The following is a 27,716-nucleotide window of genomic DNA, read 5'->3' as shown; positions in this document are numbered from 1 at the left end:
GAGGGGGGTTACGGGGCTTCGCGCATGCGTTCCCCGACGCCCCCTTGCCCGGGCTCGGCGAGCCCGCCGCGGCGGAGCGTGGGGGGAGGCTGGCGGGCCCCGCCGCGGCCATGAGCCGGAGCGGCGAGGGGTGGCGGCGGCGTGAGTGAGGGGCGACCGGGGCTGGGGGCTGGGGGGAGATGGGGGGCTGAGGGGAGGCTGAAGGGGGACGGGGGGCTGAGGGGAGCCGGCAGCCGCCGCCGGGGAGCCCCTCGCTGGATGCCCGCAGCGCCCCCGGCGCCCTTCATGCGCTTAGGGGGGGCGGCCGGGGCCGGGCACCCCCGGTCTGTGCCCGCGGATGTCCCCGGGGGGACCGCGCTGAGTCCTGCGGGGAGGTCGCTTTTAGCGGCGGGTGCTGGTAACGAAGTTTTCCCCAGGGAAGGAAGGGAGAAGCTCACCGCGGCTTTTGGTGTTAGAAATGTGCTGTAGCAGGCGGACTTTGAAGCGGTTTCACGGCCCTCGGAAGGCGTCAGCTCCTAGTAACAGGTATTTTTTTCCTTTAAGAGGCACCAGCAGTGGCACTCCGGGCACTGACGGCACCCAGAGGTGGCCGTGCCGCTCACGGCTGGGTCTGGGCTGAGCCGAGCGTTGGCTTCCCTGTTACGGCTGCTGTTGGGTCGCCAAAACAAGCTAAGAAACGTGTGGTGCCCCGTGGTCCTTGGCCAGGTAAACGCTTATAACGCTGCTGACAGGCTTAGCCGCGTCTCAGGGTAGACTCGGAGTGCAGCGGTGCTCTTGGCGTTCCCGCCTGCTCAGTCTAAATGCAGAGTGCAAGGAGAAAAAATCGGCCCCTGCGTCAGATAACGATGTTTTGTTATGAAAGTTTTGGCCTCTGTGAGGCCTTTCACCTGTTGTTTTAAAATTTCGCAAGGATCTCATTTGTACAGTTATTTTTAGCGTTTTATTTTTTTCATCCAATTCCCTTTTGTGCTGGGAGGAATCAATTCTGACTTTCTGGCTGTTGAGACCTTGCTTCCTAGGGAAGTGCTAATTTTGTTCCACTATCCCATTGATTGCAAACAGGAGACTGTGTATAGATTTAATTAGGGCATGTACGTACAATATGGATTCTTGAGCAACAATTGGTAGCACTGGTTTCAGCTCTTCTACTGGATGTTTAGTTAGCCCTTACCAATAAGAGGGAAAACAAAACACTTGCGTTTTATAGGCAATTGTTCTTGTTATTTCCGTGTCTCATTTCCATGCTTTCTGCGCTCTGTAAGCCAAGGATAATTGGTAGAAAAAAATTCTGTTCCTTTTCTGTTAGAAAGCCGTTTCTCAGTGACGTTCAGCAAGCCTGCTGTCAGTGCAGTTACCCAAAGCCACCTCTGTTCAGCTCATTGCAAATGAGAAAAAACGACATTGTTGTCAAGACTTGTGGCTAGGAAAATAAAAGGTGCCCTTCTCCTTGGTTTGGATCCTTTTGAAGAATGCGCTGAAGTTATCCGCATGCTTTTCTGGAGGAACAAGTAAGCTCTGCTGTGATATATGAAGCTAGATATGTAAGACTTCTCTTTTAAAGACAATTGATATACAAATACGGAGGTAACTTGAGCTTTATTGCATCATTCCTCGTTCTTCCAACACAGCTGAACAGAGCTGAAGGATCCGTGTTTGCAGCAGTCCTAAAATTCACTTCGGCGTCTGTGGTTCCGAGTGAGCACGAGGGGCAGCGCTTGCGTTCCCTCTGCTGTCACGCTCGTGACTGAGGCAGATCCCGAGGGCGTGACCGTGGGTGGGATGAACTCCTGCATATTTTCTGCATCTGACGGATGCGCAGGCTGCTTGTCGTCCTTCCTCTGCTCGCTGGTCAGCGGCAAAGCTGGTACCTAGCGGATGGCCCTGGCGTTCCCCTAGTTGGAACGCGGTGCCTCGCCGAGTGAAGTGCGGGCGGCTGGGATCTGAGGGCAGGCTGTGACCCTCCTGCGGCCGCCGGCTTTTTGCCATGCCTGCAGCTGTGACAAAGCCACGGTAAGGGAAGCGCCGCGCGTGGAGCAGCGGTGGGGCTGAGCTGATGCGCGGTGGGGCTGAGCTGATGCGCGGTGGGGCTGGGCACCGTGGCTGCGTGCTGCTGGTCACTCGTGTGGAGTTTGGTGTCAGGCTTGGGAGTATTTTGGTGGTTCCTTGGAGGAGAATCACCCTTCTGCAAAACAGTGCCCAGAGTAATGTTTCTGAATTGAAATGGCAAAAGGATGGGGCAAATTGGAAGAAGAAAAGTATTTTGTTATGCTTTGACATACGTTTGAAGGCTTATATTTAAGATGAAACCTATTTTATGAGACCATCTCTTTTTTTTTTTTAACTGCGGAAGACCTGTGCAGTAGGTATTTGTTGTGGCTACTTGTCTTTATCGTCTATCTTAGCTCAGCATTGCTTTTGCTTTTAAGACTGGCTTTGTTGAGTTTCAGTCCAATTCAAACTGTGAAAAGTCATTAAACAATGTAATGACTGGCTGTGCCCCTTCCAAAGTGCCTACCTTTAGGACTTCTAAGAATAAAATTGCAAGTTTGTGTTGTCAGTGATGCAGCAGACTTTGGATTATTGGTAACAGAAAACATTTCCATTTAAAAAAAACAACGGTGTTTTTTAAGTTGCTGCAGCAACACTGAGCGGTGTGTGTGTTTGAATCGACGTACAGGTCTGAGTGCGTGATTACAGATGAGGACTTGTCCTTTCCTGTCCGTTTTCTAGATGGATTCTGTCAGTACCCATTCTTAGCCCTTCATAAGTGAATATTCTTGTTTGTTGCTTGGAAGAAAACCTCCCAGTCATCACAGATAACATGCAGGTGATGCAAATATTGGTGAATAACTGAAAAACGAGGGTCGTAGATTCAGAGCATTGTGGCTCACTTGGAGCGAGTTAGAGAAGAGCCTAGAAGGGGTCAGGAACCAAGCTGACATGAAGGCTTCCAGCGGTCCTGTCCGCAGCTCAACAAAGAGGAGGCTGAAAGAAAAAACCTGGGAACTGTTTGTGCGGAAAACAGCTGGAGCAGCAGAATGGTCTTCGGGCTAACATAGACACAGCAAGGCCGTGATCAGGCTCTGGACAAGTTCAGACCAATTTAAGAATTCAGGGAAGATTTTAGTGCATGCTTCATGGTTTTAATTTTAGACACAGTTTTTCTAAAGAATCTCCTGTGGTTTAAAAAGTTAATTAATTTGGGAGTTGTGCTGCATAGGTGAAATATTAAAAGGATTCTTCTGGCTTTGTGTAGTTTTATATCTGACAAGGACAAGATTCAAGGGCAAAAATCTTAAACTGAAATCTAGTTGGTGGTGGAGAGTTTGCGACGAGTTTTTAATGAACAGTTGTTCACTTAGTAACGTGTTGACTGCCAGCAACTCCTCCACGTCCCCAAAAGTCCCCTAAAACAGCCTTTTTTTTTTGTTACCATCCAGAGCAAGTCAAGGGTGAGGTCCAGAACACTTCTTGTGGTACCTGGAATTGTCTGTGGGTATAATTCAGACACTTAAGACCAACAAGGTAACGCAGGAACACTTCAGCAGGAGTAATTTTATCCGTAAGGTGGCTCTGTTGGTGGCTGCGTTACAGACTGAGGGCCCGAGACGCGCGTGGGTCGGGTCCCGCTGCTGGGGAGCTGCGCCAGGAGCCTCAGCGTGCCCCACACAGCTTTTACTGAGGGTAAGGACGTGTTACGGTGTGCTGACCTCCCTGCCAGGAATTATCAAAGCAAAAAGGGGTCTGTGGAAGCCAGGAAAGGAGAAACCCAGTCAGACCGTGCTCATCCCCTGAATTTTGACGAATGTTCTTGAGTCCGTTCACCAGTGTTCCTCCGGCGGCCACCTGTACGCAGCCATGGGTGCACGGTGCCCCGTCCTCTGTAGCTGTACGGCTGTAGCTCCCATTAACGCTGTGCTTTGGCCTCTTACAACAGCTTTGACAGCAGCTGGGTTCTCCCATTGGCTTCACCAACTTGTCGTGGTTTCGGTCACCTGCTGTGAGGCGGCACAGAGCACTCGTGCCCTGAGTTTCCCCGCTGGGAGGTGCCGTGGCCGGGCTGCGCCTCGCTCCTGTGTGGGAGCTGAGCGTGGCCACCAGGGTTGGGCAGCTCGCGGTCCCTTCTTCCACCAGCACGAGGGGATTAAATGCCACAGCTCTTCCTTCGCAGCAGCCCCTAGAAAGCTCCATGCTACAGATAGTGACGGGTGATGAGCCATCCTCTGCTGCTCCTTTTGAGGCTGGGAGGAGCAGGGAAATCACAGACTTGCTGTCTGCGCTGTGCCAGCGGGAGGGAGGCGATTTGGTGGCTGTTTTTCTGACGCCACTTTGGATTTTCACCACTCTTTTTCTCGCAAGTAGGCAACCAACATGAATTACAGCAGGTCCCTTGTTTGTGCTTTTAGCCTGATTGCTCAGACAGGACCCTCTGAATGGTGGCACAGACTCAGACAATGGTAACGATCATGGAACAGTTGGAGTAAAAAGCTGGGTGGATAATGGTCCCCTTTGTTCCCCGCAGCTCGGCAGGCTCTGAGGACGGACGATGTCTCGCTGAAGGTGATCCTTTCTTCCCATGCTGCTTCCAGGTTTTGTTTTTCATCCAGCAAACACCTTTGGAGTGTCTCCTAGATAACAGGAGTTACTCCAGTGAGCAACATTTCATTAATGCTTCCCACTTCTTATATATTTCCCCTTATGCTCGCTCTGGCTTTTCCGCTGCTGGCCCACGTGAGGACGCAGGGACAGCAGCTGCAGGTCCCTGCGTGACGGGCGTGCTGCTGACAGCAGGTCCCTGCTCTGCAGCCGTGTCCCCTTCTGGGGACCAGCCCCGTTGGCTGCGCTTCGTGCGGTGGTGGAGGTGCTGTGCAGGACCCCACCTCATTATCACGGGACCCCACCTCATTATCACGGGACCCCACCTCATTATCGGCCGTCCCAGCCGCTCGCTGGGCTTCCTGTGGGCAGCGGGGCTGGAATTGCAGCACCCCGTACTCGTGCGACGTTCACTTCTGACTGAAGCTGTGGCTAGTAATGGTAGAATGATATGAATTCAGATTTTATTTCTTATTTTCTTTCTTATTTAAACATTTCTCAATGTTTAAATTCTGCTTCTGGAAAGAATTGTTTTTTAAACATTCAAACAATCTGTTCGCTTCCCAGTGTTTCTCATCTTTTCGATTGACTGTTCCCTTTCGACTAGAAGCCACAAAAATGAGTTTATTTTCAAATCCCTTCTAGGAAGGGAAGACTGCATTGCTGGATTTCCTTTTCTGCGCTACTCCTACAATAAGCACAAATCCTTATCTCTGTGTGGGTAGTAACGCAGTTCACTCCAAATTGTGGACTGTCTGGAAGATCTGGTTGGGATTTTTAAAACCTTGGGTTTCTCTGAAATATAGTGCACCTTGATCCTTCATTTTGAGCTAACTTGGCGTACGGCTACGTGTGGCTGGGCAGGGAGGGTGCTACCGAGTATTTTCTGGGTAACTCGCTTCTGAAGGCAACAGAGAATGGTAAATATTGCAGAAGAAAATCCCTTTTCCTCCTGCAAATATAGGTATCCTGGTTGCATACCTCCATAATAATTCCTTAACGATTACATTTCAAGAAAGCACCCAGGGGTTTAAATAACAACACGCAATACAGGGCATTCTTACTCTATAAATAAAAAGCTATAGTTGGAAAAATAAATAGCGTATTTATGGGCAAAACTGTATGAAGGGAAATGCAATGGAAAATTTGAGTCAGATGAGCTGATGTATGAGGCATTTCCCTATGGAGTCATTGGGCTGAAAAATGTTTTATATGCCTAAACTTGAACAGATGTGTGCGCGCGCAGCCCCCCACCGGTTTAATATTAGCCGCTCTGTTTGGATCCCTGTGATTAATTTAGAAACAGAGCTGGTTTAGTCTGTTTTCCGGGGGCTGTGGGGTATTTCCAGATCATCCAGGTACTTCAGCCTGTGCCTCGCAGTAAATGTGCAAGCAGCCCGCTTATTAGCAGGATCTCTTTCAAGCTTTAAATTAGGCAGGTGCTTCAATGTCTCGCTGAACTGGGATTTGTGCTTTGCAGAGGAGCGAGGGATTTCTCCCTATTAGCTTTCTTAGATGAAAATCGTTGGAGCCAGCCAGCTTTTTGCCTAAATAAGGACACGATACCAGCTTTCTGCTCGTACGGATGTTAGTTCCACCTTTTTAGTTATACGTTTGTCAGAGGACAGCCGGGATTGCATGTGCCTGACCCTGCGCAAGATGCTGCTGAGGTATGGAGAGGAGGCATTTGGTCCAGGTGCTGGGCAGATTTTGCCTGCTCTGCTTCTCAAGTACAAATACCGCGTTCAGTGGGGCTGGAGAGGTGGATGGCAATAGCACTTATCCCCATGACAATAGCACTTCGTGATTTTCCTCTGAGTACGTTTTACTGTGTTCCTCTCAGCCGTTAATCTGCCTCCCAGGATGGTTTGATTTGCCTTGTAGGTGGCTGTGCACGCTGCTTCCTCTGTCCTAAAAATCCCCAAAGCCCTCCCCAAAAGAGCACCACCACAACGCAACCTGGTGGTTCCACTTTTCTTTTTTTGCGATTGAGCTGAACTAATGAAGGGAGGTGAAAGGTGATTTGGGGTTTTAAAACCAAGGATAGCTGTGGTGTGCTGCTGAAATAGGTGGCGTGCGGGATGTCAGCAACTCTTGGGGCATAAGGGTGTGTTGAGTCCTGCAGTGACACCCCGGGGCTGGACAGGCTTCTAGAGCCTGGAAGGGCGATCGTATTCCTTGTGTGTGGGGATGCTTTCCCTGACACCTTGAGGGGGAGTTTCTGCCTCCTTGGGTGCTTTGGGAGCCTCGCTGTTGGGTTACACCGGTGGTGCTGTGCAGGTTGGGGGCTTGGGGTAGGTGGGTTGTGCCACTGGGCTGGTACAGACGGTAGGGTGTTCCTAAATGGAGTAAAAAGTAATATTATGTATGAAAAATGAGTGTCTTGCTGGTATGCTGTCTTGGATGCAGCATTTACTCCTGATTTTACTTAAAAATAAAAAAAAATGATTCTCCCACTAAACATTTTTTTTAGGTGATTAACAAATGCCTCAATTTTAAATAAAGCAGTCATTTGTGTACAAGAGTTCCTTTGGCTCTCAAATGCATAGTTGAACTATTTTTAAAAGGAGAAATATTTTCATGTTGGAGATGGATTCCCAGGCTATTTCAAAAACAAAAATCGAAGCGCTCGGGAAGACATACACAGCGATGTCCCATGCAGCCATATGGCAGCGATCTTCCGAAGTCCCTGGCTCGCTTCAAGTCTTCACTCCCACTGCACTTGGAATCTCCACCTCTCTGCCAGGATCCAGCCTGATTCGTATTCCTCAGCCTGCTCCTGTGCTTTTTGCAGTCTGTAGCCAAGCCCTTATTGATCTGGATGTCTGGAAGGTCTGATTCCCCGGAGTGCTGCGTTGTGGAGCTGCTGGCAGAAACAATTCGTGGCTGCACAGGAACAGCCGCGCCGGAGCTGCCGCCTGGCCTCGCGTCCTGTTGTGGCACCGGCCCGTGGTGGGGGCTGAAAGGAAAGCCCAACAGAAGCATCTTTGAAACCCCTCGCAGCATTTCGACTGCTTTCTGCTTGGAGACTCACCCACTGTGTGAACAACTGTCCCTTTCTTCGGTTTTGAAGGAGCAGTGAGTAATCGACTGCATTCCACCTCCAGGCTACTCGGTTCTTTGCAGCTCCCTGCCCTTTTGCCCCTTTAACTTTTTTTTTTCCTTTTCCCTACTGCTCTTCCTACATCAGCCAGCGTGTGCCTGTGGTGGGTTTTGTCCTTCTCCGAAGCTGTTTGCTTCTGCTCTCTTGTTTCTGTGGTTGTTTCCATGGGTGACACCATGTCTGGGATGCAGGGCACCACGCACGGGGAACCATGATGCCGCAGCAGCGTGCTCTGCACTCCCTCCCTTCCTTCTCCGATACTGGTCAAGTGCTGGTTGCCTTCAGGAACTTGCCGAGCAGCGCTGGAGCTTTTGTGGAGCAGCCTGTCAGCCCCAGGATCTCTTTCTGCAAGGTCAACTCAGGGCTCATCCTTTTTAGTGTGAAATAGGATTTTTTTACTTATTGGTGTGTGCATCACTTTATCTACATGCGATTTCATCTACCACTTTACTACCAGGTTACTTAGAGCCATCATTATTTTCTGCTGTTCTTCACAGCTGCTTGCCTTCCTTGCCTCGGGTATTACCGTCAGCGTCCGTGGTCGCTGCCCACCCTCCTGCTGTCCTGTTGACTCAGATAATGGCGTGGTCCCAGCTTCTGTCCCTGAAGCTGCTGTGACTCCCTCCCTTGCTGGAAATGACTGTTTACTCCCGCCCTTGTTCGTTATCTCTTGCCCAGTTGTTTATCCCTGCGGGGCCGGTCCCTGTTCCGGTATGGCCTCGCGGATTCCTTGTGAGAAGCCTTTGAGGGAGCCACAAGTCCTGAAAATCAAAGTGGTCTGCGCTGCCTTCTGCGAGGCTGAGGGTCCCATTGCAGAAGTCTCAATGATTTTCTTTTTTTTTCCTGGTGTATCATATTTATACAGATACACTAGTAGTCCGCTAATTCGAGTCTGTATTTTAAATGTTGTCTATTTTTCCTCGAAGAGTGCTGGGTTTGGAGGCCTACAAGTCACCAGGGTTTTCTTTGCCTTACAGCAGTGGCGTCATGCTCACCTCCCTGCTGGCCCCAGGTACCAAGGCAGTTTTAGGAAGGCTGTAGGCGGCTTGCCGGTTTCCTCTTTCGTGAACACCAGCCAGGGCTGGCAACCCGCTGCTCCTCGCTTTGGCTCTGTGTTCTGTGACCTCTGTTTTTTTCAGCCATTTCAGTGTCAGCCAGTTTGCCGAAGAGTCCCCAGAGGAACAGATGGGTCTGGTTTTTGTACCGTGAGCAGAAATGTGAAGAAGTTGTTTCACTTTTCCCGTGAGCCACTGTCCCTCTTCTAGCAGCACTAAGAAGGGAACCTGCTCCGGCTGGAGGCTTCCTGCAGGGAGGCTCCCCTCGAGGGACGCCCAGCACACCTGTGGCTCTGGCAGTGGTGGGACAGAAGCTGCGGTGGTCGTGGGTGAGCTGGATGGCAGCAGCATGGTGGGGCTGTAACCTTAGGAAGGGAATCCACCAAATCATTGGCAGTTCCTTGCTAGGAATTACCTCGCTTGACAGCTAATCCCCTGTTTCTCCGAGGGAGTGAGAAGTGATGCAGCTCGAGCTGCTGGAGCGTCCTCTGTGGTGAGGCTGTTTCTGAAGGCAAACTTGCCTCTGCTAGAGCGCAGTCGGGCTGCTTACGCCTGCCAGCGATCAGTGCTTCAGAGAGCTGGTAAAGCCATCACCGGAGTTGTTTGTGACACATCTTTGAGTATGTGCTGCATCAACCTGTGAGGCTGCGCCTGCATTTATCTCCACGGCATCTAGTGTGCTAACGTATTTTCACAAGCTTGTATATTCCCGTGAGTATTTTATTCTTGTAATGCCACTGGGAAATGACTTGTAACCGAACTGATGGTGAAGCCTTAGCCAGACTTGGGAGTAGAACGGTTGTCCAAAGACTGCAGAGGCCTCCAGCCGTTGTATGAAAGGAGGCTGCGTTGGCATAGGGTCTGTTCTGGTATGCTCTGCTTTCTATTTCTCTTTAGTAATTAAACAAAACCAAACCAAACCAAAACAAAACAAAACAAACAAACAAAAAAACCACATTTTTTATACTCCTTTGCTGTTACAGGTAACTTTCTAAGCAAGGTCTTCTAAGGCAAAACCACTTATGCTGCTGCCCGCTTGGTGCAGAGGCGAAGCTGAACGCTGGGTCTCGGTGGCTCGGTAGGCTTTGCTAAATGGCAGCTGTGTGCTGTCTCCCAGGCAGAGCTCAGAACACGTACAACACAGGCAGGAAGCTCATTTGGCTACTAACGAGGTTAGCTTAAGAAGTGACCACCTGCCTAAAACTGTGAAAGCTCAGAAATAAGAAGCTGGGGGAAGTTGAGCATTGTTGGGTGGTTCTGGCGGTAGTCAAGGTGCTTTTCTCCATCCCCAGCAGTACCAAAGAGCAGCATGGACCGTGGGCTGTCTGCTCTCAAGTACCAAGCTTTTCAGTACGCCGGTGCCCGATTTAAGCAGTTTCCCTGCATTTGGGAGGCGAATGTGCATTGCAGGTGCTGCCACTTCTCATAATCCTTGTTAATAACGAGCCTGATGCGATGTATGGCGAGGTAAAGCAGGCAGTTGACATGAAAGGAACTGTCTGCTGCTTTGTGCTTGGTTTAGTGCAGCTTCTTCCACGAAGCACAGTGGGAAAAGGGCTTCTAGTTCTTCACAAACTTCAAGTTATTTGGGGCTGTTTTCAGGAAGGCAAAAAAAAAAAAAAAAGTTGGTGTGTGTGTTTCGGCAGCTCACGGCCGCTGTGATGGTTGTGTGAGGAGCAGCGTGGAGAGCACGATCCACGCTTCACCTTCCTTCCCAAGGGGTCTGTAAACGTATTCAGGTCTTTCAGGGAAAATGACAATCTGGGGCTTCTTATTTCACTCTAGGAAATAATTTCCAACAAAAAAAATCACATAGTAAGTTTCTATCCAATTAATATTCTGTATTTTTTATCTTTGGCGAAATAAAACTGTTCAAACTCCCGTCGAACTCAAGCCAGAGTAAAATTTTAATTACAGTTCAGCAATCTGCTGTGATTCACTGCGCTCCTTTTCCTCAAAACAAATGGTACTGAAAATGGATTTACTGAAACAAACTTTTCAATTATTTCTGCAGCTTAGGAAGTTGACGCAGCAGGCAGTATGTGACAGAAGAAACAGTTTGCCTGACAAGCTGTGGTGGTTTTACCGTGCTAGGCAGTTGAACACCACAACCGCTCTCTCACTCCCCCTCCTCAGATGAGGAGGGGAAGAAGTAAAGGAAAGAACAACTCACGGGTTGAGATAAGGATGATTTAATTAAAGAGGGAAAAAATAAATAAATATATATATATAATTAAGGAAATATTATTATTAATTAAACAATTCAACTAAAGGGAAAAAAAGGGAAAGGGGAAGAGGAAAGGGGAAAGGGAATAACTAAACAAAACAAGTAAAGACTATGTGGAAGTGCAGAGGAAAGAAATTACTCTCTACTTCCCACAAATGAGCGATGCTTGACCACGTCCTTGAAGCAGGGCCTCAATGCAAGTAGCCGGTGTTCGGGAGGAGGACAGACGTTTTTGCAACGAGAGCCCACCCCTCCCCTCTTCTTCCTTTTTCCACCTTTTATTGCTGAGTGTGACATCATATGGTATGGAATATCCCTTTGGTTGGGTTAGGTCAGCTGCCCTGCTGATGTTTCTTTCTCACTTTTTCCCCTCTTCTTCCTTTTTCCACCTTTCATTGCAGAGTGTGACATCATATGGTATGGAATATCCCTTTGGTTGGTTTAGGTCAGCTGCCCTGCTGATGTTTCTTTCTCACTTTTTGCCCACCCCCTAGGAGGGTCAGAGAGAGTCCTGATGCTGTGCCAGCACTGCTCAGCAGCAGACACAACACTGGTGTGATACCACTGCTGTTCTAGCTACAGGTGCAGAGCGCAGCACTGTATGGGCTGCTGCAGGGAAAGTTAACATCCCAGCCAGACCCAGTACACAAGCTTGTGTTTTCGCCGTTACCTTGTTGTAGCGCAGATTCCTCTTCGCATGGCACTCTGGAAGGAGCATCGGTGTGATGTGTACGGCGCTCAGCCACGTGCAGGTTGGATACCCGGTCATACCAGAAGTGCTTTTGGAGGTCTGGTGAGGCGCTGGGGTTCCCTGTCCTTGGCTGTTGGTCAGCACGACCCTCGTGTGTAGCTGCGGTGTGCCGGTAACGTGAAGTAACCCACGGCGAGAAGGCGGCCTTCTGGCTTAGCTGGCTGCTGACAGCTTCCATCTTCCCGAGGTTAGCGCTTTGTGCCTGAGGAGCCTCACAGTTGTGTGAAGTCACGGAGGTCTGGAAAGCTTTCCCACCCTTTGTCTGAACAGGTGGGAAGTCCTGAGCAGGTTTAGCAGAGCTACTTTAAGTGTGGGGCATCTTGTGAAGCAGTCTCTGGTAAGGATTTGGAATGCATGTTCCATTGCAAACTCCTCTTTTGCCTTCAGAGCATCCCTTTCTGTACAGCGAAGTCACAAAGCTGCCATTGAAGAAGCAATTACATGGATTTGAGTGATGCCGTTGTAGGGAGAGGTGGCATCTCTTGCTAGACCAGCTGACAGAGCTGGGAAAGAACAGTCGTCTTTGAATCTGGGTCACAGCGAAACCGCGGCCAGTCTTAAATGTTGCAGAGTGACTGATCGGGGGCGTTGTGGCAGACAGTGTCATGGCACGGGGTGTCTGTTTTATTTGTGTGTCATTCATGCCAGTTTTTGAGGCTTCTTTATGAAGCAAGCCCTAGCAGAGTTCCTTTTTCCTGTCGTAATATGGTGCTGGGTGAATTAGGTGTGTTCATAGCCATCCCATTGTCACCAGCTCAGCTGAGAGCCTCTGACTTAGAGGAGCAGACAGAATTGCTCTCTTTTGGCTTCTCTTTTTTGCCCCCCCTTCCCTCCCCCAAAATGGCTATGAGTGACATTTGGGTCAGCTGCCTCGAGTGTGTCATTTTCTTTCGACACTCATCCCTCTGAGCGTGTAAGAGGAGCCTGGTGGGGAAACGCTGTGGTGCTGTTGGCTGCAGTGGAATTAGGAGTGGTTAGAGGGGTTCTGTGGTTATTTGAATCACTGATCACATCACGATGGGGAAATATCTCTGATGCCTGCCTGAAGTGATGCGCGGGTGAAGACGGCCAACCTCAGACCTCGCTGTGAGGGAGGCAGAGGGACCCTCTAAGTGCTCACACGCTCGGGCACATACAAAGGTGGCTGCTCTGCAGCAGCATGTGTCCGTCTTGCAGGGGTGTTTCAGGTAGGGCGTCGTGCTCTGATTTGCATCCTGAGCATGGTCACCTGGTGTCTGCTCTTCGCTTGTTTGCCTCCGGGGCAGTCCCGCGCAGTGGTGCTGGGCCTGTCTGTACAGGAGCTGTTGTGGGGTTTGAAGGAGGATGCTGCTTTTCCCTCTGAAAGGAGCTTAATATCCTGAAGCGAGCTGAACCTGTAGGATTAGTCAGCAGGTGTGTACAGTAACCCAAGCCTGCTGTCACTTCGGAGTGCTGTTTGTCACTCGGTACCTGGTTTTTGAGCTCTGCCCCGTTGTGTTGCTTTTCCATCCTTACCCTTCCACTGCCCATAGCTATTTATGCTAAAAATAACTGCTGAGGAAAGAGGTGTGATGGGCTACTGAAATGTTAAAATACTGTGCTGTTGGGTATTGTTTATATAGCACTGCATGTGGCGCGTCGTGGGTGACTGCACAGCAAGCAGCCCAAGCTTATTTGGGCACTCAGCCTGCACTGTGGATGGAAAAGGTTTTATGTCCCAGTATCACTTTCCTGTGTATTTCATGTCCCTGTAAAACGTTTCCTCTCTGTTACATTCATTCTTAGAGGAAAAACAGCTTTGCTGCTGTGGTCCCAGCCTCTTCTCGGTGACACCTAGTGCAGGGACTGCAGGTGGTGGACACAGGTCGAAACGCAGGAAATTCCACTTAAAGGGAGAACAACTTTTTTCTGTGAGTGTGGGCAAATGTCGGAGCCGGCTGCTCAGAGAGCTCGTGGATTCTCCATCCTCGGAGGTATTCAGAGCCTGACTGGATGTGGTCCTGACAGCCTGCTCTAATTGCTGCTGCTTTGAGCAGCATGTTTTGCTGGGCATCTCCAGAGGTCCCCGCCACAGACTTGATGAGCCTGTGAAAGGCAAATCCCCAAAAATGCTTCCTTGGAGCACAGGATGTGCCTGCGTTCATAGCCGGTGCTCAGGAGCCTGCCCTGGAGCTCTGTTGGGGTAGTAAGCTGAAAGCAGCAGATAGACTTAGTAGTTTAAACTGCAAGTTGGCAGAATATTGTAACTTTTTAGGGTAATGCATATTGGCACAAGGAAAACTAGAGTTGGTAGGTACTAGAAACTAGAGTTGTGTTGGTAGGAACGGTCATTCTTGAGGACACGCTGCTGATCTCTGGATGTTGCAAGGGTGAGCGTAGCAGTCCCTGGCTGTGCTGCGTGCCGTCAGCCTGGTCTGCTTCAGGTTTTAGTTAAACACTTGGCCTTGGTCTTGAAACACCAGGCTTGGCTGTTTTCTCTAGTACGGCTTGAGGTCCAGATTCAATTTTTTCTCAAAAAGAAATTACCCTTTTCAAACCCTGTAGTGCCTTGTTTGCAATGTCTGACACAGGGAAGGAGTTCGCGTACGTTCCCAGCTCCTGTGCAGAGAACAAGCACAGCAATGCTGGGGCCCAGTGCAGGGCAGAGCCCGAGTCAGTAAATGGTGGTGGGCCTCTGCCAGTGCTACGTAAGGTCAGCTCATACAGGAGCTGTTCAAAATCACCTGGGCTTCACAGGCTTAGATTACATTGCAAAGAAATTCTCTGAAGTGTGTGAGACTCGAGAGGCATTCAGACTAAAGAGAGCTTGAGCAGAGCAAACCCGGTGGCTGTTTGAGCTCCGGCAGCAGTTCTTCATCCGTTGTTACTCCTAGCCCGTGAGCTGTGTGAAGGGAGAAGGCTTACTGCCACACAGGCCTCGGCCCGGTACCGCACTGCTACAGCCCAGGTTTGGTCTGAGGCTGAGCCTTCCTGCCCCGAGTATTGAGTGTGTCCTTGCAAAGACTGTCAAATGTGCCGTGTCTCGTATAATCTGCTGACCGGTTTATTTTCTCCATTATTATATCTCATGTCAGAGCGCCAGCATCACCTGGGGCTTGCTTCTGAAGTTTCTTGGTGTCTCAAGTCAGTAGGATGGATCTGAAGAGCAACTTCCTCAAATTTACTGCACATCTGACAGCTCTGTCCCGAGCTGCTACAGAAATGTCCAAGTTAGGAGCTCGCTGTACCACGCTGCAGCTGAACCACCTCTTCCCCACTGGTTTGGAGGGCACTGAATGCTTAGCCTGTGTAGAAGGACACAGGCTGACAGGGACCCAAAAACAGGACTCCAAAAATCTGTCGAAATAATAGAGACTCGACAGCTCAGCCTCCGTTTTCGATGAAGGTTTCCAGTCCCCAGTGCACCTGAGTGGGGCTTGCAGCTTCTCCTGTCCTCGTGCTGGAGCTGCCCCGATGGGCTCTGCTCTTCGGAAGGGATTTCGTGTGCTCCGAGGTGCCTGCCCTGGAAATGCTGTGTCCTGCTTGCTGTAGGTGAAGTAAATGCTCGTTCTGGCCAGCACAGAACATACAACAATTTCGTCTGAATTGTGTCACTGCGGGGGAGTGTTGCTAAAATTGTCACTTGGCTTTTCATGTTAGCACTACCTAGAGGGCACTCTGAGGCTACTGGAGGTTCATGTCTTAGCTGCACATTCCAGTTTATCTTTAAGCTGAATGCATGGCTGGATATATGTGTGTTGATTTTCAAAAAGATACGGATTTGACATCTTTATTTTTCTGACAGCACAAGAATCTTATTATATCTCTACCTCCTACCCGCATTCAGCACGCTGTTTGTATTCCGCATAGAATCTGCGCTCTGATCATTCGACGAGGGGGTTTTTAGGCTCGGGGGGGTTGGTCTGGGGATCAGCAGAACCTCGTTAACGTGCCTGGGATTTGAAGGCGCTGTTCAGAAGCTGTTCTCAAATTGACATTGATGCCGTGGCTTTTTCGGAACTGCTCTCTGTTCTTTGCCACCATGAGGCTTACGAGATGACTGGGTACTTCCACTTACTGGAGAAACCATTGTGTTTTGTCCAAAAAGTACCGGGCTTTTAACTCCAAAATGTTACATAATACAGATTTTAAAAATAAAAACCAGTGCAGTTGTTTTCATACTATTTTTCAGCTGCACGGTGCTGCAAGCACTTCTTTAAAACATAGGAATAAAGGTGATGGCGACTGAGCACGCCTCCTTCGCAAGTGAGGGAAGCAGGGAGCTGCCTGGTCGCTGTCACGCAGGAGGATCCCCGTGTCCTTCACCTCGCGCCCCCGGGGAGGGACGGGCGCTGGAGCCGGGTGTTGGCAGCGCGCTGCCTGCCTGGGTACGTGGTGGGCTCGTACCCTGCCGGTGCTGGGTCTGGCCGAGGCTTTCTCCCTTCTTAATAGTGAATTCTGAGTCGTTTTCCAGGTTTAAAAAAGAATAAAATGCAAAACTGCTGTGCTTCCTCAAAAATTGTAAATCATGCAATTTCTTACATTTCAATGTAAATGAGATTTGAATGAATAATTATTCATTCATCCTAATTCAAATCCTATTTTAATTAGCCTGTGGGCCTAATTTCACTTTCATGCAGCATGAAGCCTCTTTTGATTATCAACAGAATTGCCATGCATTTATTCTTGATTTTTTTTCTGATCAGCACACATCTTTTTACGCTGCTTAAAAACAAAGCAAAACAAATATTTCAGCAATAAATTAATCAAATTTAATTAGGATGATATGGTAGGATACATTTTAAGGAAAAAAAAAGTGTTCCTATAAAAACATTCCCTGTAATGATCATCTTTTGGCTTCAGAGGCTTTCTCCCATGCCTGCTGTTTAAGCGAGGTGCCGGTGTCGTGCCGAGGGTCGGTGGCATCAAGAGCTTCGGCTCCTGCTCTCCCCTGGGAGCTGGATCTCGGGGCAAGAAGGAGCACGGGGCTGTGCCGTGCCTCAGGTACGTGCAGGGGAAGCTGAGCCGGGAGCTGAAGCCCCTCCTGGGGTTGGCCATGGTCGGGGAAGGGTCTCGCAGGATTTGCCTGTGTGCCCTGGCAGCAGCCCACCAGCCGTGGCCGAAGCTGGGTATAGCTCCCTGCTGCCCAGCCCGAGCCTGGTGTCGGACATCGCACAGGCATTTCGGATTTGGAAGGGGTTTGGGATTTGGAAGGCTTTTGGGATTTGGCAGCCTGTTCTTCAACCCTGGCTGTCGCATGGCGTGCCGAGCTGTAGGTGCCGTATGTCCCGGGGCACGGGGGCATCGCAGGGAGCGTCTCACAAGAGCTGCTCTGGGCCATGCTGCCTCCATTCCTCCTGTCCCTGCTGCATCTCGGTCATCTCACCTGGAGAAGGGATTTTAAGGTAGCTGAGTAATCTGCCATTCAGAGGTGTGTGTTTTCTTCCCTGACCGCAGGAGGCTTTTACAGATAGATTGGAAAACTGGAACAAGGTGAAATTAATCCCGTGTGTGTTTAAACACATTCAAAAGCACACATGGGCTGGCCAGGGAAGCTCCACACAAGGGGCTGTTCCGTGCTTGTGTCAGTGTTTGAACAACAGGGATGTGGTAAATCAGCTCGGAGATTTCCTGCAGTGAAATCGTTAACTTGAAAATGATTTTTTTCCATGTACTTGCTCCAAATTCTTTTTTTCCCCCCTTTCTGGATGTCAGTGTCTGCTGGGAGCTGGTGCACAGAACTTTAACTCACAGGAGCCAGCTCGCTGTCAGAGATAGCGCCGTGCTGTTTGCATCCCGCGTCCTGTCTGCTCCAAGGAGCCTCCTCTGCTCTAAGTGCTGGAATGAGCTTATGACAAATACAAGGAATGAAAGTCTCTCTCAAATGCACTTTCTGGCATGACTTAAATTAGCTGAAATTGCTGACATTTTGCCTTTTTCAGATGTGTGTCAGTGTCCATAGACTTTTGCTTCAAACAATGGAAAATTATTGAGTTAAATGTTGCCAGAACAACAAATATGGGAGACACTAAGTGTACATTAGGTGAAGGTTACTGCAGTATATCTGGGTCCTGCAGGACACATGTTGTAGAGGCAGAAATACGTGTTCTCTAGCCTTGGCTGATCTTGTGAAACTCAATAATTTTAAGTGCCTAATCCTGTTTATAACTTTTTTTCCTGATACTTCTAATTAGGATGTGCCGAGCTGCTCAGAAGAACAGCGGGTTAATGCCAGGTTGTTTCTCTTGAGCCTAAAAGTTTCCTAAAAGACAAGGAAGGTGCCAAACGTTCTTTGACAGCTGGTGGATTTTCCCATATTTGTATCAGCAGCGCTGCTCTGGACTGAAACTAAATTTGGAATAAATGACACTTTGCTATCAAAGAGAAACAGAGCTTTTCAGCAACTTCAAATCGTAGCAGTAAGAGCTCTCTAATCAACAGAAACCTTGGTTAGTAAATGCACAGTTGGTTTGGCCTCCTCACGTGAAGGTGTTAATCGAAACGTAGAAGTCTACATTGTCGGTGCCTGTGCATTTGTGATGCCAATGATGCCGTCCTCAGGTAGAAAACACACCTTGAAAAGGCTGACGTGTACCTCGAAAAACATGGTGCAATCCAAGGTAGCAGCTCATCTAAAACTCAAGATTCAGTTTCCTCTCTCATATGGACACCACTCTAATTTAAATCTCTGCTAGCAGCCATCCATGAATGACCACTGCCACCTGAAAAGTTAAAGGCTGGTTCCTGTCTTTAGTCCAAATTAAAACCGGCGGCAGCATTTGATTTTGAGTTTGCTCAGTAGCTTCCTTATAGAAAAGAATTTGGCCCTAACATTGTCAGTGAGTGAAAATTATCCCCTTTTTAAACATTTTTTCCTCATTGCTCAGTTAAAACACATCAGCTAGCAACGTGTGCGTGCCATTGTATGTTCTTGTTTGGTGCCTAGATTGATAAAGCATCTCGGTGCGAAGGGGAGTGTTGTGGCTCTTAACTCTGTTCCCTGGGTTTGGACGCAGGTGTCACTTGAGCGCTCTGTTCAGCGTATGGGAGTCTCCTCAAGCATCTCCAGCCTCTGCTACCCGTGTTGAGTCCTAATCTGAGTGAGCCACTGGAAAATGCCAAGCACGGGGGGCTGAAGCAGCCTCTTGCATCTTGCTCTAACGTAGAACCCAGGGTTGCAAAGCTGAAGTCAGGGAGCTTTCTGAAACAAGGGCTCAGAGCCTGAAGCCTGGGCCTGGACCCCTCTGGTCTCTTTTGCCCATTAAAATGCCTTTTTTTTTTTTTTTTTTGCAGCCAGTTGTCTATGTCTATGGCATAATGGTAGCATAGTTGCCTACTAAGAAGGGCATCAATTATAAGCCTTAGGTTGATTGCATGCTCAATTGACGGACACTAGGTTAAGTGAATCACCAGTAATCCATCCCTTTCTTCCCATGTTTCCCAGCTTAACAAATTGAACTCTCTAAATCTTTCACTTTCAGGCATCCTCCCCATTCTTCGGATGGCTTTGAGACTGATACATTCACTTTCTGACGTTTAAGCAACTTTTGAAGGATGCAGACACAGGCATTGCATGCTGTGTCGCTAACAACGAGGTAAGGTCACCCTCCTTGCTCCTGTTTGCATGTTACACCACCAAGGATTGCATTAATCACTTTTGTTCTGTTACCAGCACTCGTTGACACCCTTGTCCATTAGGACCCTGACTCCCTTTCCTATTAACTGCTGTCCAGACTAACTGCTCTCTTACTTGTTCTTCTGCGTAGCTCTATGTCCTTGCATTAAGCTTGGCTAAAGCATTTTTTTGTTTCGGTGGACTCAGCCTCTCAAGCAATGTATTGTTTCGCATCACTAATATTCTTATCTTTATTTGTCAGTCTGCAAACTTCTGGGCCATTTGTGGATTTAGTCAGTGGCCATTTTCTGTTCAGGGGAAAAAGCAGACTGGTTGCCAGGCATGTTTCTAGTCTTTGTAGGACTCACTGTAATTAAGAGTGATTGATCTTTGTTCTAACGTGGGAATCATTATTCAAGATCTTTAATTATCTTAATGTGTGCTTTTTTTAATACTCTATCATGCTATCTTTTTCTCACATTGTCATGAGGTAATAAATCAAATGTTCTACAGAGCCCAACCACATCATGCCCGTGCTGTTGCCTTTTCAATGAAACATTTTATTCTGCATTGATTGCATCCCTTCAAATTTCATTACATTGCCTGTGAACAACTTTGTAGTTGTGTGGAAGAGGTTAAGTAGATGTAAATCTTAGTTATCTTCCAGTCTCCTCAAATTTCTCTGCTTTAAGACCAAATCAATTTTAAGATTAGAGAGCCAGAGATTTTTCCAGTTCTGGTTTTAGGACCTTTCACAGAATCACAGAACGGCAGGGGTTGGAAGGGACCTCTGAAGATCATCTAGTCCAGCCCCCCTGACAAGCAGGATCACCTAGAGCACATTGTGCAGGATGGCATCCAGGTGGGTTTGGAATACCTCCAGAGAAGGAGACTCCACAACCTCTCTGGGCAACCTGTCCCAGTGCTCTGTCACCCTCACAGTAAAGTGCCCCCTCTTATTGAGCCTGAACCTCCTGTGCTTCAGTTTGTGCCCGTTGCCTCTCGTCCTGTTACTGGGCACAACAGAAAAGAGACCGTCTCCATCCTCTTGACACCCTCCCCTCAGATATTTATACACATTGATGAGGTCTCCCCTCAGTCTTCTCTTTTTCAGGCTAAACAGCCCAGTTCTCTCAGCCTGTCCCCGTACGGCAGGTGCTCCAGTCCTCTCATCATCTCCATAGCCCTTCTCTGAACTCACTCAGTAGTTCTATGTCCTTCTGGTACTGGGGAGCCCAGAACTGGGCACAATATTCCACATGTTGCCTCAGCAGGTCCGAGCAGAGAGGAAGGAACACCTCCCTTGAGCTGCTGGCAATGCTCTTCCAAATGCAGCCCAGCATCCCGTTGGCCTTCTTGGCCACAAGGGCACATTGCTGCCTTCTGGTCAGCTGGCTGTCCACCAGACTGCCGGGTCCCTCTCTGCAGAGCTGCTCTCCAGCAGGTCAGCCCCCAGCCTGTACTGGTGCTTGGGGTTATTCCTCCATAGGTGCAAGACCCTGCACTTGCCCTTTTTGAACTTCTTGAGGTTCCTTGCAGCCCAACCTTCCAGCCTGTCGAGGTCCCTCTGAATGGCAGCACCGCCCTCTGGGGTTTCAGCCACTCCTCCCAGCTGTGTGTCATCAGCAATCTACCGAGGGTGCACTCCGTTCCATTGTCCAGGTCATTGATGAATAAGTTGAACACTGGACCCAGTACTGACTCCAGGGGGACACCACTAGCTACAGGCCTCCAACTAGAATCTGCACCAGTGATCACAACCCTCTGAGCTCTGCCATCCAGCCAATTGCCAATTCACCTCACTGTCCACTCGTCTATGCCACATTTCCTGAGCTTGTTTATGAGGATATTATGGGAGAGTGTCAAAAACCTTGATGAAGTCAAGGCAGACCACATCCACTGCTCTCCCCTCATCTACCCAACTAGTTATCTCATCATAGAAGGGTATCAGGCTGATGAAATGTGACTTCCCCTTGGTGAGTCCGTGCTGACTATTTCTGATCCTTGTTATACTCCACAGGCTTGCAGATGACCTCCAGGATGAGCTATTGCGTCACCTTTCCAGGGATGGAGGTGGGGCTGACTGGCCTGTAGTTGCCTGGGTCCTCCTTCTTGCCCTTTTTGAATACTGGTGTCATATTGGCTCTCTTCCAGTCCTCAGGTACCTCTCCTGTTCTCCACAACGTTTCAGAGATGATGGAGAGTGGCCTAGAAATAACAATAGGGATTGATCTTCGGCCGAGGGGAAGTCCTCCTTTCTCTGGACTTCCTCTCTTGTCTCCGGCATCTGAGATTCCTGAGGGCTGATCTTAGCAGTAAAGACTGCAGAAAAAAGGCATTCAGCAACTCTGCCTTCTCCATATCGTTTGTCACCAGGCACCCGCCCCATTCAGCAGTGGGCCGACATTTTCCCATCTTCCTTTTTCTACTGATGTATTTGAAGAAGCCTTTCTTGTTGTCCTTGACATCCCTTGCCAGATTTAATTCCAGCTGGGCCGTGGCCTTCCTTGTCACATCCCTGCATACTCTGACAGTGTCCCTATATTCCTCCCGAGTGGTCTGTTCCTTTTTTCACATGCTGAAAACTTCCTTCTTCTGTTTGAGCTTCACCAAGAGCTCCCTGCTCATCCATGCCTGTCTCTTGGCCCCTTTGCTTGCCTTCTTGCTCATAGGGATGCACTGATCTTGAGCTTGGAAGAAGTGATACTTGAATACTGACCCCCCTTCCTTCCAGGGCCCTAACCCATGCAATTCTTCCAATTAAATCCGTGAAGAAGACAAATTCTGCTCTCATGAAGTCCAGGGTCACCATACTACTTTTTGCCCTGCTTCCTCCTAGCAAGATCCTGAACCTTTGACCAAATGTTCCTCATTTTTTTCTGGCTAGAAAATTTCTATTACTATTACATCTTTAAGATTATCAGAGGACTGAAGGATACCCCCTGTGCTATAGCAATGTCAAATGGTTCTTTCTGTCCTTAATGTTTCACCAGTTTTACTGCTTAAAGCACCAGGTAGGCCTGTAGTGTTGCTAGCTTTTTGTTCATTATAATACTTCACAGCGCTCGCAGCTCTGAGTTTCCACTGATAGTGTGTTTTTGGTTTTTGTTTGTTTGTTTGTTTTTACTGTTAAGATTACAAACTTATGTTGGTTGCTCTCTAATAGGTATCTTCTTTAACTAGATTTTCCCTCCACTCTCCCAGTGGTACTACGAGATACATATACTAAGGTCTCCGTGCCTTAAAGGGAGACTGTTGGCCTCCCTGAGGGACTGAGCCAAAATACACAGAATGAGTAGTTTGGCCATGAGGTTAGAAGTGAGGTGTCACTTGGGTCACATGCCGTCTCTGGCTTAGACCTGCAGGATAGCATTGGCCAGGTCACAATCTATATAAGGTTGTCCTGTCCTTAAAACAAAGATAATAACAGTTGCCTGCCTCTCAGGCTTTGGCTGGGCAATTCGTTTCTGCCTTGCAGCAGCTGGCACTGCTCCATAGATAGAACTGTTTCCACTGTCCGTGGTGGAGGCCAACACTGCCAGCTCAGACTTCAACAGCTCTTGGATGCCTCCACGCAGCTAAAACAAATCCTAATTTCAGTGGTGGGACATAGCCAATGGTGCCCATAAAATTTCACAGGAGCTGAGCTTTTGTTCCACTATATTTAGGAGATTTCAGCCCGAAGTGTAAATGTTATTTTTAATATTTGAAATACAGAGCAGCTGTGTCTTTCTCTTCTGCTTGGAAATAGCTTTGAACACAATTTTTGTTTGTGAATTGGCAGCTAACTCCTCTTTTTTTTTCTTTTTTTTTTTTTATTTATGCATATGTATAGTGGACTTCTCAAAAGCCTGCAGAGGAGACACAGGATCTTCAAGCAAATCCTGGCAGCTGGAGTTTCCCGATAGCAGGTGATAACACAAACAAAAGTGGTGTGTTTAGTTGTAAAATTCTAGTCTAATTCTCTTAATTGAATATTTACGGCATTTAGGCTTAAGCCAATAAACTCAAACATCTGGGGATTTTGTTTGTTTGTTTGTTTTTAGATAAAATTATTTGACCACCATGAGTTGGAGTTTTCTGACCCGTCTGTTAGAGGAGATCCACAATCACTCAACCTTTGTTGGCAAAATCTGGCTGACAGTGTTGATTGTATTTCGGATCGTCCTAACTGCTGTGGGAGGAGAATCCATTTATTACGATGAACAAAGCAAGTTTGTGTGCAACACAGAGCAGCCTGGCTGTGAGAATGTTTGTTACGATGCTTTTGCTCCTCTTTCGCACGTGAGATTTTGGGTGTTTCAGATCATTCTTGTAGCCACTCCGTCTGTGATGTATTTAGGCTACGCAATTCACAAAATTGCCCGGATGGTGGAACACAGCGAAGCTGACAGAAGAATCAGAAGTAAAAGCTTTTCAACGCGCTGGAAACAACACCGTGGCTTAGAGGAAGCTGAAGATGACCATGAGGAAGACCCGATGATGTACCCAGAAATAGAGCTGGAAAGTGAACGGGAGAACAAAGAGCAGCCAGCCCCTGCCAAAGCTAAGCATGATGGCAGGCGACGAATTCGTGAAGATGGACTAATGAGAATTTACGTGCTGCAGCTTCTGGCAAGGACTACGTTTGAAATTGGATTTCTTGTGGGTCAGTATCTTTTATATGGTTTTGAGGTCAGCCCCATATTTGTGTGTAGCAGAAAGCCGTGCCCACATAAGATAGATTGCTTCATTTCAAGGCCAACTGAAAAGACCATTTTCCTGCTAATAATGTATGGGGTGAGCTGTATGTGTTTACTTTTGAATGTCTGGGAGATGCTTCATTTGGGATTTGGCACAATCCGGGACACATTAAACAACAAGAGAAAAGAGCTGGAAGATTCTGGTACTTATAACTACCCTTTTACTTGGAATACACCATCCGCTCCTCCTGGCTATAACATTGCAGTCAAGCCAGATCAAATCCAATATACTGAACTGTCCAATGCCAAAATGGCCTACAAACAGAACAAAGCCAACATAGCTCAGGAACAGCAGTATGGAAGCAATGAAGAAAACATACCTGCTGACCTGGAAAATCTGCAGAGGGAAATTAAAGTGGCTCAGGAACGCCTGGACCTTGCGATCCAGGCTTACAACAACCAAAACAATCCCAGCAGCTCCAGAGAGAAGAAGTCCAAAGCAGGCTCCAACAAAAGCAGTGCCAGTAGCAAATCAGGAGACGGAAAGAACTGTGTCTGGATTTAACGTTGGCTGAGTTTATATATTGTATGTTTCTCCTAGTTTATCATAACCAGCAACCCCTTGAATAATGGCTTCCATTAAGTAAATATTTGGTTCTGCTTATTTTCAGGGATACCGTTGGCTAGTGATTCAAGCTCTAAGAAAGTGTTTATACGCATATTCTAGGGTTATAGAACTTTATTCTTCTGCCTTCCAAGCCAGGAGACAAATAGGTATATTTAAATCATTCTCATTGAACGGTTTATGCTGTATGTACAGTATTATAGTACATTTATTATGCACAATTTTTGTATTTGTACACTGGATCTCTGAAGTTACACATTTTTATATTAATAAGGAGAATACAGTAGGTAGCTGTTAGCATTTTGCTAGTTTTATTACTGTGGTCTGCAGGTTTGTTGTTGTTTTTTGTTTGTTTTAAATGTAAAAACTTTCTATGCTGCATTTCAGAAGTGCCTTGAACATGCACACAGCACAGAGGAGTCTCCAGTTATCCAGGCAGCCCACGGGTGCCAGTCACTTCATAGCAGAGCAGAGAAAGATTTGGAAAACATCTGCTAATGGTGCTCTAGACTGTATCTTTTACAAAAATGATGTACTACTTACAAAATGGAAGTGTCAAACTATAGCTATTATGTGCTACATTTTTTTGTCCTATGGAAAATGGGGGAAAAAATGCGAGTGTGTTAGAGTACTTGTGTTCAGAGCAAGCCTGCCAGCCATAATGCAGAGTGGGGTCAGACCTCCCTGCAAACTTTATTCAACAAGAGGGAAGAGAGACTTCAAACTCGTGTAAAACATTCAGAAAAAGTAAATAGAAACTACTGTATTCAGTAATTCCACATATTTTTGTGATATCTACGGTAAGATGTTTCTGAGGTCTCTTGTTACGTAACACCCCGCTCCCCAAGGGCATCACGTTGTTACAATACCTTTTGGGTAAGATTTTTGTATTTTCCAGAGTAATCTGGTTAGATGGAGTCATGTTAATTTTGTTTCTCGATGCATTACATTCAAGAAATAACCTTCCTCCCCCCACAGCCCCGTACACACAAGCTGTCTGCACAAGTTCTATTACAAAGTCCTTTCCGAATATGAATGATAATGCCTTATTCCAGACCCCTCTTCCTTCCATTACGTCCGAGGAACTTAGTTCAGACAGAGCAATATGTATAATTTAGATTTCTGCTTGAGAGACCAGTCAGATTTGGCATTCTGTGGTTTTGGCGTTAAACTTGAATTTATAATTAGAAAAGGGGGAATGCGGTATTCACCGCCTCTGGCGGTGTCTTTTTGGCAAGGATGAGCATTAATATCTGAGGGATGCTGGTAAATGTGTATGCTTTTTGCTACTATTTATAATGTGTTCGGGGCCTTGTTCTGTTTCCTCTTCTGTTAGTTTTTTGTGTATTTAATTTATTTTGAGGGCCTGCTTCCAGTGGGAAGGGGACTGTTCTGTTTCAAGGCTACCTCAGTCCGTAGTGCCCTTGATACGGTCTGACCAGGAACGGGACTGAGAAGTAAAGTTACACAGAGAACAAGTAAACCTGTACTCCATTCCTGTCTGCAGAACAGCTAAGCATAGGCTTTATGATAAATATAAACTAAGGATAAACAGGCATGTGCTTGCAGTTATCATCTACCCAAGCACTTGCTGAAAATAGATATTTTGCTGAATTGTTTTCAGTCTGTTTTTGCTCTGGGACACCAGACAGTCGGAGTGTCCAGGCATAGATATCTCTCCCAGCTATCTCCCAGCTAGAGAGATGTAAGTGTGCCCAGAGCCAGTGCAACCCTCCACAGAACATCAGCAAGAGCTTCTCCAGTTTGCCTCCAGCAGAGAGGTTTGGAAGAAAACTTGCTTTCTGGCTTTTTGTTTAACAGCACACCCTGGGCTCTGTGCTGGGAGAGGAGTAACCTCTGAATTTAACGCAGAGAAGTTTCAGGGTGATGACTTCTAGATGATAAACTCAGTAAGTATATACCCACTTCTGAAAGCTGAAGTGGAGTTTCAGGCAGGGATGGCTAGCTGGTGAGATGGGACTAGCTGTGCGGGGTGAGAAAGTTTATTAATAGTGTTCCTCCAGTTAAACAGGAGTCTGAAGAGAAGTGTGCCGCCAGAGGATGGGCAGAGAGGCTTTGCCAGCAAAGAGCTGCATATGATGGAGAAGTTGGGTGAAAAACATGTTGTCAGAAAGTACTAGGGAAAGACATTTGGAGCCTGGAGATAAACACAGATTCATGGCTACGTTCCACTCATTATCCCGAGCACTGCATCTCAGTTGTTCTTTTCAGCTTCCCAAAAGGGTTACGTTTCCCTTAACCCCTTGCGGTGGTTTCAGAACTCCCTTTCATCAGCTGAATGGCAAGAAGCTCAAATTCTTTCCCCCCTGTTGCTCTCTATGCAAACTGCATCAGTGCAGCCATTTCCTGTTAATGGCATAAAACCTGTTTGCAATCAGTTCACAACAGCTGCTTCACCTGTTGTTTGTATTAGCCCTTTCCTAATTCATGATCTAAACTATTACCTGCATAAAGTTACCGTCTCAGGTCAGTCCTGTGAGCTTTTGTCCAAACCACTAAGTAATTCTCTTAGCAAGCAAGGTGTGTAGAGTATTTCAATCCCAACATTAAGTTCATTCCAAAAATGCAAAGTGATGGATCTGTTTTTATTACTGTTTTGTTTCCATTTTAATTGTGTAAAAAGTGCACATTTTCTTTGAAACTGTTTGTTATTAGTAGAGGATGTATGTTGATAACTGTTCATGTCTGTGACTGTATTCAGTTTCAAAGTATTGGGTTGGATTTTTTTCCTTTTGAAGAAATGATACATGCATTACTTGAAAATGCTCTCTTGCTTTGGCTTAATGTAGCCATTCTGAAATAAATACTCAGAACGGTCTTTTGGACAAAGAAAAACACTGAACATAACTTGAGTTTGTGTTGTCATTCTCTGGTTTTGGATGCAGTTTGGGAAAAAAAAAAAAAGTGTTAAATCCAGTGGATTACTGAACATCAGCTGAGATGCTTCCTTTTTCTAACAATGAATGTGCGTTGGTATGAGAGTGAAGAAGAGGGGTATTTCAATGATTTGTATTGGAATACAGCCTGAAGTTTTTTAAAATTTGACCTTGTTCAGTATAATAAAGAGTCAGTTTGTAACTGCC

General features: G+C 47.4%; 1 protein-coding gene and 1 long non-coding RNA gene across 10 annotated transcripts in view; both read left to right on the top strand.

The window, feature by feature from the left end:
- On the top strand, positions 1-27,716 carry GJC1 (gap junction protein gamma 1). 9 transcript variants are annotated; one of them, XM_035347530.1, is made up of 5 exons: positions 1-141; positions 19,172-19,285; positions 20,040-20,167; positions 23,141-23,216; positions 23,352-27,716. In XM_035347530.1, exon 5 carries the CDS (start codon positions 23,371-23,373, stop codon positions 24,550-24,552), a length of 1,182 nt encoding a protein of 393 aa, XP_035203421.1. In that variant the 5' UTR covers positions 1-141; positions 19,172-19,285; positions 20,040-20,167; positions 23,141-23,216; positions 23,352-23,370; the 3' UTR covers positions 24,553-27,716. The 9 variants fall into 9 exon arrangements, with proteins under 9 accessions (XP_035203421.1, XP_035203414.1, XP_035203415.1 ...); XM_035347524.1 differs by lacking the exon at positions 1-141 and adding an exon at positions 1,821-2,010; XM_035347531.1 differs by lacking the exon at positions 1-141 and adding an exon at positions 6,909-7,674.
- The window catches only part of LOC118178770, a 30,595-nt gene continuing 10,563 nt past the window's right edge, over positions 7,685-27,716 (top strand). The window contains exons 1-2 of the long non-coding RNA XR_004756286.1: positions 7,685-9,650; positions 18,274-18,279. This is a non-coding gene — a long non-coding RNA (uncharacterized LOC118178770). The remainder of the gene's footprint in view (positions 9,651-18,273; positions 18,280-27,716) is intronic.

The sequence above is a fragment of the Oxyura jamaicensis genome, chromosome 27 (assembly GCF_011077185.1).
Source record: "Oxyura jamaicensis isolate SHBP4307 breed ruddy duck chromosome 27, BPBGC_Ojam_1.0, whole genome shotgun sequence".
Classification (NCBI taxonomy): Eukaryota; Metazoa; Chordata; class Aves; order Anseriformes; family Anatidae; genus Oxyura; species Oxyura jamaicensis.
Note: the sequence above shows the minus strand (reverse complement) of the source record. Positions and strands in the feature narration are given on the sequence as shown.